This window comes from Hylobates moloch, unplaced genomic scaffold (genome assembly GCF_009828535.3).
Source record: "Hylobates moloch isolate HMO894 unplaced genomic scaffold, HMol_V3 SCAFFOLD_6, whole genome shotgun sequence".
In the NCBI taxonomy this organism is placed as follows: domain Eukaryota; kingdom Metazoa; phylum Chordata; class Mammalia; order Primates; family Hylobatidae; genus Hylobates; species Hylobates moloch.
In genome coordinates, this window is record NW_026652281.1 from 80,403,779 (window position 1) to 80,412,677 (window position 8,899).

The following is an 8,899-nucleotide window of genomic DNA, read 5'->3' on the forward strand; positions in this document are numbered from 1 at the left end:
TATAGAGCGCGCCGCCCCGCCCTCGCTCCTGCCAGTGGGCGCTTTGGTCCTATCTTTTGGATTATTTCGTTACGAAGCACGTGAATGAATCTAGCCCCGACACCTTCAAGAAAGAAACTCGCGGACTGGGGTTGAAAAGCCCAGGTGGGCGGGTCAACTCCAGCTGACCTGGAAGGGTCAGCGCCGCGTCCCTTCCTTCTCCCCTGCGTGCGTTCGGAACCAGTGCTGGCCACCCTCACCCGAGTCCCCACACGAGGCCCAAGCGGCTTGCCAGCTCTGCGACCTGCAAGGCACCCTAGGGTGTCCGACCCTGGGTAGTCCCAGCAGAGAACAGTCCGAGCCCGGGGTTGGGGAGCCCTCTCCCAACACTGCTCCCCGCCCCCAAGCCTCATCTAAGTGCTGTCATTTTTGCAGAGTAAACGGTGACGGGAGGTTGGAGAAGAGGATGCTTAAGGGAGATGAGGAGGCAGGAAGAGGAAGGGGGCGGGACGTGGAGAGGAAAGGGGAGATGATAAAGGGAAGAAAGAGAGGACTGAGGGTTGAGAGATGCCAAGACAATGAAAGTTGGGAGGAGGAGGCCAGGGTGGAGGTCCAGAGAATTTGGGAGGCTGGAAGAAGTGCAAGGAAGCCAGGAGAGATGCAGGGAGGCTGAGAGCGCAGAGCTGGGGAGGTGTTCAGGGAGGTTTCCAGAGTGCAGGGAGGTTTCCAGAAGTGCAGGGATAGGGGGCCAAGAGGCCGGAGGGGATGCAGGCATTAGTGCAGGGAGGTTGGAACCAGTGCAGGGATGAGGGAGGCCTACAGTTGGCAGAGGAGCCTGGCAAGATGCAGGAGCAGGACAGAAGCTGTAAACAAGGCCGCTCAGGCTCCCTTGGTCCTTAGGGGTGGGGGCCAGGGCCATCAGTTGGGCTCCCCCCAGGGGAGGGATGGGCCCAAGGCAGCTCCCAACAGGAAGAAAAGTCTTGGGATGCGGGGCAGAGCCCCTCACTTATACACTGTGGGAGAGGAGAGGGAAGGACAGACGGGGGGAGGGGGAGACAAGGAGAGACAAAGGAGAGGTAAGGAGGACAGACAGGAGAGAGCAGGGGCAGGGGTTAGTAAAGCTGCCCTTGCCAACCCTTCCATTCCTCCCCTGCCTGTCCCAAGCCCCCACTCACCGCCTAAGTTGATGACGCAGGAGGCGATGATGATGAGGACTCCCCCCACCAGCGCCACGATGCTTAAGAGCTTGGCTACACGGCCCAGACGCTGGGCCCCATCCACGTCCCCCTGCTGCAGGCTGTTCCGGGACTGGGGTTAGGGCGAGGGGTGGAGGCACATGGCCGGGGTCAGGAGAAGCCAGCCCAGAAGGGATCAGGTGGAAAAGTCATCCAGAAGAGGGAGAGGCCAGCCCCATAGATGGCGGGTAAGGGAGGAAGGAGGAGTGGAGGGGCAGGGGGAGGAGGGCACAGGTCAGCGAGGCTGTGTGACATATGTGTTTCCATATCCCTCCCACCCAAAGGGGCAGGGCAGTGGTGGCTTAGAGGGTTAGGTCCTAGGGAGAGGCAAACAAAGGCCCTGGAACTGGGGAGGTGGGATCCATGCAGAGAGGAGAGGGGAAGGAAGGCATGATTACTCCAGGGGCTCTGTTGCAGTGCTGGCGGGAAGCTGGGAGCCACAGCAGGCCTGGGCCAGGGTCCCATGGGGCTCACCATGACAGCATAAGCGAAGGCCACGATGTTGACAGGCCACATGGGGCAGAAGCAGGACAGGATGGCAAGGATGATGTAGTCCCGAGGTTTCTGGGTGCCTTCACCCCCCTCCACCCCAGGACCCGCCAGCTGGGAGCTGGGGTGGCGGCTCAGGCTACCTCGGGGAGATCCTGGATGTCCACTGTGCACCCTTCCCATTCGATCCTCCTCAACCAGCTGCTGCAGCACTCGGGGGGGAGCCCCATTGGCTGGGGGGGATTTTTTTGAGGGTGGTGAGTGAGGCTCAGGGGCTGGGCCCTCTTCCCCATCGCCAGCCTGCAGGGGCACCACTGCCCCATTCTCTTGCTTTTCCCCTACACTCTCAGACAGAATCTCAGGGGTGGGATCCTCCTGGGTAGGGAGCTCTGGTTGAAGGGCTGGCTTGGGGGTAGGCTGGGAATCTGGCTGGGGGTCTGGCTGGGAAGCAGGCTCTGGGGCTGGTTCAGGTGGGGCTGCAGACTCCAGCCTGGACCCCTGGTCTGCAGTGGCCTCTTTGCTCACTTCTGGTTTGGACACTGTTTCTTGGCATGGGTCTTCAGGGCTGCAGTTGGCCTTTGATTCCCCTCCTGGGCTTAAGCTGAGGTCTGTGGCCTGGGCTGTTTCTGAGGCCCCAGCCGGGGTCTCTGTGGTTTCTGGAGCCAGCCCAGCCTTGGGCCCTGAGTCCACAAGGGCCGCAGTGGTGTCTGGGCCTGGATGCAGGGCCTCTGGCTGGTCTGGTACCCCTGCTAGGACCTGGGGAGGGCCAGTTTCAGCTTCAGCATGGCCAGGCCCTTTGCCTGGCACCTCGGGACTCTTCTCAACCCCCTTCATCTCAGAGATCTCAGAGCTGCTGGCTGCCATCTTGAGATGGGAGGGGGGAGAGAGCCCCTATGGGGAGGATGGAATAGCAGAGACGGCGGCAAACCCTGGAAGAGGAGGAGATAGGCTTGGGGTGAGGAGGGAAGAGGGCGCTCAGCACTGCAGGCCCAGTTGGGCCACATTCCTGTCTCGGGGCCGGCCTTGCACTCCCTCTAGGGAGAGGAAGAAAAGTTGGGGTTTCCTTTGCCTTAGGGTGGGACATCCCTGGGGGAGGAGTGCTCTACTCAAAGTCTTCTGCTTGGAGAGCCCTGGGGAAGATTAACCCTTTTGTAAGCAGGACCTTCTCCAGGGTCTCTCCCTGGGTCCATCCAACAAGATCCAGACTCTCAGATCCCAGCACCCCAAAATCAACGAGCTGTGCAAACAGCACTCCGACAGGCCGACTGGGCAGAGGACCCGACATTCGCATTCCACTCCCTCTGCATTCTCCCCTCCTCCCTGGGCTCCCAGGCGGTGCGGGTTTTCTTGCTGCGCGTTTAGGGCGAGGACGCTCCCGCCCCTCTCTGGGGGACCTGATTATCTCCTCCGATCCCCTGTCAGCCCCTCTCCCGGGGCTTCCCTCGCCTTCGGTGGGCTGGCGCCTCCTCCCGATGGTTCAGCCCGCCCAGCACCACCACCAGCCCTCTAGACACCCGCATTCCCGTGCAGTCCGCCCGGCGTCGGCCGTCGGTCGGTCCACTCCTACCCGCAGCCTCAGTCTGCCCGGGTCTCACCTCGACGCCGGCCTCCGGACAGCTCCCGCTGCCGCTGCTGGCTTTTGCAGCAGCCGCAGCCCGGGAGGGAGCAAGTCAGCTAGGGAGGGAGGGAGGCGGCGGGTCTCCCTCCTCTCCCCTCCCGTGTGCTCATCCCCTCCTCTCCGGTCCCCTCCCCTACGCTCCGCCGCCGTCGCGCGCCGCCCCCGCCCCTCGCGAGCCTCCGGCCCCTCCCGCCAGCCCAAGGGAGCCACGCGTTACCCAGGCAACCGGCCCGGGGACCACTCGCGCCCCCTCCCTGCCCCTTCCCACGCGCGCCTCCAGGAGGGACGCCTCCATCCTAAGTCTCTGGCCCCTCCCGCCAACGGTCACCGGGATCCCTGGAAGAGACGGGGGTTTGGGGAAAACGGAGAGGGTTCTGCGAGGAGACGGGACCAGTGAGACAGGCAGGACCGGGTGGAGGCGCCCCTACGAGCAGGAGGAGGGCAAGGAAGATGGGGCAAGACGCGGGGATGCTGCGGAGGAGGAGCAGGGTGGGGTTTGGAGAGAATGGAGCCTGCAGAAAGGAGCCGCAGAAACTGGCGCTGGAAGGCTCAAAAAAGGGGCCCTGGAAAGGACGGAGCGGGGACAGGAAAGGGAATTCCAAGGGGCAGGAGGGGCTGGGCAGAGAAGCCCGTGTAAACACGGGGTGGCCCATGCCCAGGATGAGGGACAGGTGCAGCTTTCATTCTCTACCTCGCTGCTCCCAGTCCTAGGGCTCGGACTCCCCAGCCTTTCCGCAGCCGCATCCACCCACCATGGCCTCAGGGCCGTGACGCGCGCGGGGAGGGATGCGGCTGGGGGCTGAGCAGCGGCCATGGGGGCGGACGGGGGAGGGCGGCATTCCCGTCTGGCAGCTCTGTTTGGGTTTCTGACGGGGCCTCTTCAAACCTCCAGGGGCTATTCTGGGCCTGTCCGGGTTGGGAATTCCCCCAGAGACCTGGAACTTGCTCTCCACAGCCACAGCCTTGGCCCCGCCCTATGTCTGTGCTGCCGCCAATAAGGCTGCCCCTGGGGAGGGCGGAGCCAGAACCCCACAGCCGCACAGGGCAGAGCAAGGCTGGACTGACGGACACGAGGCCGAGAAGAAACCCTTCGGGGTGGGGGCAGTTGCTTAGTGAGGGCAATTCATTCAATCCAGAGCCAGAAACAGGATTTTATTTAAAATTTATTGTAATGGGGTCCGCGCAAAAGGAAGGGGTGGAGAGTGGGGTACATGCGGGGGTCACAGGAAAACGATGACATGGCCAGGGCCACAACTTCTTCTGTCGTGGGGAAGAGGGATGAGAAGACAAGACCAGGGCTGGAACTGGGGTGGAAGAGGGGAGGGGGACACTGGCTGCATTCCCCCGCCCCCAGGAAGCACCTCTAGGCCCTGGACCCCTCGCTCACCCTGGCCCCTAAGACTCCATCTCTTCTCTGCCTCTGGCCCTCCTGGCTCCTCCTTCTGCTCCCCTTGACTTTTTCCCCTGACAGATTCTCAAGTAGGACGATGTTCAGGGCCTGACCCCAAACCCCCACAACCACCTTATGAAGGTACAACCTTTGCCGGCCCTGCTTCTGCCCCTCCTCAAACCTCACCGCTTTCCCTCTCTGGGACAGCTCTGATCCCCCTCCTTCCTCTCCTCCCTCCCCCTGGAAAAAAAAAAAAAAAAGGAAAAGAAAGCACCAACTCCCCGGGGAAGGGCTGCAGACAGCAAGGGGAGAGAAGAGGACCGTCGAGGGAAGAGGCTCACAAGTCCCTGGGAAGACAGGGCATGGGCTTACAGAGAGGAGAGGCAGTACGGGCAATGGCTGCTCGTGTTCTCTGCCACCCCTGCCCACTGTCCAGGGGACTTCAACACAACCGAGGGGACAGGTTTGTGTGGGATCAGGTCTGATAGAAGAGAGGAGCAGGAGAAACAAATCGTTAAAACCTAGCGAATTCCCCTAAGAAAACATTTCTTCCTCGTTTCCTTCTGGAGGCTCCTTGGTTGGTGGGGAAATAGGAGTTGGTGGGAAAAGAGGGGGGAGAGGAGCCTGTACCAAGGGACTCTACTCCATTCTCCCCTCTCCCCCGCAACCAACTTGGAGCTCACCAGGGTTGGGAGGGAAGTGGCTGAGAGCTCACAGGCACCCCCTCCGCCCCCGAGAGGGAGCCCACAGCTGTGGGAGGGGCTGCTACTGCTGCTGCCGCCGCCGCCGCTGCTGCCGCCGCCGCCGCTGCCGCCGCCATTGGACAAACCTCACCAGTACCTGCACACGAGAAACACCACGGATCACAGTGCGATCTGAATGGCAAGAGCCTTGCCCTCACCCCACACCTTCCCAGCCTGCTTCCCCTGGGACACAGCCGTTGCTCACTTCCTATCTGGTCCCCAGAGGCCTCAGCCTGCATCCTCACCCAGACAGAGCAGTTCTCCTCAAGAATCCTCCCTGTGCCCAGAAGTCTTCCTAGCCTGAGTGGTACATGGGCATCCCTCGCCTTCCTGAGATCCCCTATTGGGCCCTTTGAGCCCCCTTGTCCCCCACACCCCCCATCCCGCCCCCCAGCCATGCCCCACGCCTTGCCTGGTGGGTGCGGGGTCCCCCTCAGCAGGTGGGCTGTGGCTGGGGGGCGTCTCCCGGGACAGGAGGGGCGGCCCCCCCCAGATGGGTCTGCATGTGGCCGGCCAGCTGGGCAGGGGTCTTGCAGTGCACGCTGCACAGCTTGCACAGGATGCGGTCAGCCCGCGGGGCCTGGAGCCCGTGGTCCTTCACCGCGTGGATGCGCAGGTATGCTGCCGTGGTGAAGCCTATTGGGGGGTGGATTGGGATGGGGCGGGGTCAGCCAGGCGGAGACCCCAGAGACGGGGCTGATCTCCTAGGCGGGGGATGCCCTCCTCAGATGGCCCTGTCCTCCTCCCACGGCATCCTTGGTAGCCTGGGGCCAACTGCTCTGCTGGGGCTGGTAGGCACAGCCCCTCCCTGAGCCTGGGGCCTGGCTTGCGTGGTGCCCGCTTCTCAGCCTTGGTACCTACAAAGCTCACTCTCCATGGCCGGGAGACCTCTCCCAGGATGACAGGACACTGACTCCTAGCCACTTGCAGGGTTGACCCTCAGCAGAGACGGCTGTGTCCCCTTCCCTCCCGTGCCCTGCGGTCTCAACCCACTTAACCGGTGAGTCTGACTGAAGGCAGCTTTCTCTGCTACCCGTGCACGGTGCATGCTGGTAAAGCCCGGCCCGTGTACTCCACCTGCCCCAGGAGCTGGAGACAAGACCTTGTGGCTGCGCGGCGGAAACCTTGCCTTGTGACCCCTAGACCTGGCTTTCTTGACTACTTTTTCCCCAGAGCAGCCAAGTTCCACTCCTGCTCTCCCCACACATGACCAGGAGGTTCAACCTCTCTGGCAGATCATCTCTTCCAGCCAAGACTTCTTAGAGTCTAACGATGTTCATTCAGGTGTCCCCCCGCTGCTCCCTTGACCTCTTGGAGGAATCTAGACGCCACGAGCTCTTGGCTACAGCACCCTTAGCCCGTATCCGTGGCAGGGCGTCTGGCCAGGCACCCACCCTCTGCCCCTGGCCCTCCCGGCAGCCCTCGGCATGTACCTTTGTTGCAGAGCTCACAGACATGGTGAGGACCCTGGCTGTGCACCTTCATGTGGTCCGAAATATAAGCCGAGCTCAGCATCTTGCCACACACGTGACATGGCACCTTCTCCTCGTGTCGTACTGTGTGCGCCCGCAGCCGATCCTTCGTGGCGAAAGCTGCCTCACATTTCTGGGGAGGGGGGAGGGGCGTGGGGGGTGTCACAGGAGAGTTAAAGCTTGGCGGGCTGGGGAGGGGGGAGCAAGAGGTTAAAGGAATCAGAGCCTTGGGGATCTTTGATCTGTAGGAAATGGGAGTGACATGATGAGGCCTTGAAGAAGGGATGAGAAAATGGAGTGAAAAGGCAAAAAGAAGAGAGAGAAAAAGGGGGTCTGAGAGGCTGAACTCAGACAGCTACCATGAGGATCAAAATCATGAAAACCAAGACAGGAGGAGGCGGGTTTCCTACCTCACATTTGAAGGGCCGTTCTGTTGAGTGCACTTGTCTGACGTGACTGTTGAGGTGATCCGGCCTGGGGACACGTTGGGGTTGGGGTTAGGGCGGAGGTGGTGCGCCCCAAATCCACCAAACTGCACCACAGGCCTTTCCGAGGATCCCTGCGCCTCCGCCCGGAGCCCAGGCCGTCACAGCGCCACTTCAGCAGGAAATCCCTCCCCTGGAGCCCAGCCGCCGCCGCCGCCGCCGCCGCCGCCGCCTCCTCCCACGCGAAGCTTCCGTCAACCCCAAGGCCCACCTCCTCGACAAAGGACCACCCCTTGCTCCCTGGTAACCGGGAGAGGCTACCTCCCTCCGCCCTGGGAGGGGCTCCCCTTCCCCAGCCTCAGCAGCCACCTCCCTCCCCGCCAGCCACGGCCAGGCCACCTCCGTCGCGTCCCTCCCTCCCCATGGCCTAGCGGGCGGCCGAGGCCCCGTGCACACCGGGAGAAGCTCTTGCCACAGTGGGAGCAGTTGTAGGGCTTGTGCACAGCGCCGTCATGTGAGCGCACGTGGTAGCTCATGCGGTCCTTGCGCTTGAAGCGCTGCTGGCACACCGGGCACTGGTAGGGCTTCTCGTCCGAGTGCGACAGCTTGTGTCGGTTCAGGTGGTAGACGTCGCGGAAGGCCTTGCCGCACATCTCGCAGGCGTGGTTCTTCCGGATGCGCTTCCCCGAGGCGGTTGTGGTCACCACGCCACCCGCGGCCACTGCGGCAGCGCCGCCGCCGGCACCCGCCTCTCCCCCTCCCCCGCCGGCTCCGCTCAGCTGGGGAACGCTCAGGAGGCTCAGGGGCACCATGGTTGGCATCTTCATAGCACCCGAGGGGACCCGGCCGGCCTTGGCTCCCGTGTGGATGGCTTCGTGCCTCCGGAGATTGTAGCCGTTCTTGAACTCCTTGGCGCACAGAGCGCAGATGTAGGGCCCCTTGCTCTTTGTCTTCTTCTCCAAGGCAGACGCGACCGGGGCCACGGCGACCGTCGAGGTTGGGGCTACGACGGCGGTGGCCGCCGCCGCGGCGATGGTGGCGGCGGAGGCGGGGGGCGCGGCCTCGGCCGCCGACACGGGCGGGGGTGGCGGAGGGGGCGCCGGAGGCTGCTTCAGGGCCGCTGTGTCCACCGTGGAGGCGGCGGCAGGGGTCGGGGGCGCGGCAGCGACGGCGGCAGCAGCGGCGGCAGCGGCCGCAGCAGCCGCGGCGGACTCCTGGGCGGCGGCGAGCACGGGGAGCAAGTCCACCTGGAGGGGCTCGGCCGCCGGGGCCTGGGGCGTGGGCGGGGGCGCCGGCGCGGCCTGCGGAGACAAGGCGCCGAGTGGGCCGCGGGTGCGGGCGGGCGCCCCCCCAGCCCGGGCCGCCGCGGCCGGCCCTACTCACCTGGAATGGACTCTGGGCGCAGCCCTGGGAGGCAAAGAAGCGGGACTGGAGCTCAGCCCCGACCTGCAGGGGGTTCTGGGCGTGACCCTGAGGTGGCGGGAAGGAGTTCATGAGGCCGCCCACCCCCCGGGAGTCCAGGCCCAGCACGGGGAAGGGGGGGGCCAG

General features: G+C 63.8%; 3 protein-coding genes across 10 annotated transcripts in view; 1 reads left to right on the forward strand and 2 right to left on the reverse strand.

Moving 5' to 3' along the window:
- Nucleotides 1-3,464, reverse strand: PRRT2 (proline rich transmembrane protein 2). 3 transcript variants are annotated; one of them, XM_032155789.2, is made up of 4 exons: nt 3,299-3,462; nt 1,689-2,632; nt 1,155-1,287; nt 1-992 (listed from the first exon to the last, which is right to left on the reverse strand). In XM_032155789.2, exons 2-4 carry the CDS (start codon nt 2,565-2,567, stop codon nt 982-984), a joined length of 1,023 nt encoding a protein of 340 aa, XP_032011680.1. In that variant the 5' UTR covers nt 2,568-2,632; nt 3,299-3,462; the 3' UTR covers nt 1-981. The 3 variants fall into 3 exon arrangements, with proteins under 3 accessions (XP_032011680.1, XP_032011678.1, XP_032011679.1); XM_032155787.2 differs by having other exon boundaries at nt 7-1,287; nt 3,299-3,464; XM_032155788.2 differs by having other exon boundaries at nt 7-1,287; nt 3,271-3,464.
- Nucleotides 1-8,899, forward strand: part of SGF29 (SAGA complex associated factor 29) — a 77,208-nt gene that overhangs the window by 61,438 nt on the left and 6,871 nt on the right. The gene's annotated exons all lie outside the window — the stretch shown is intronic.
- MAZ (MYC associated zinc finger protein) lies at nt 4,845-8,893 on the reverse strand. Of its 2 annotated transcripts, XM_032155763.2 has the most exons (6): nt 8,735-8,893; nt 7,808-8,652; nt 7,337-7,400; nt 6,888-7,059; nt 5,867-6,090; nt 5,464-5,551 (listed from the first exon to the last, which is right to left on the reverse strand). In XM_032155763.2, the coding sequence occupies exons 1-5, from the start codon at nt 8,843-8,845 to the stop codon at nt 5,888-5,890; spliced, it is 1,395 nt and encodes a 464-aa protein (XP_032011654.2). In that variant the 5' UTR covers nt 8,846-8,893; the 3' UTR covers nt 5,464-5,551; nt 5,867-5,887. The 2 variants fall into 2 exon arrangements, with proteins under 2 accessions (XP_032011655.2, XP_032011654.2); XM_032155764.2 differs by lacking the exon at nt 5,867-6,090 and having other exon boundaries at nt 4,845-5,551.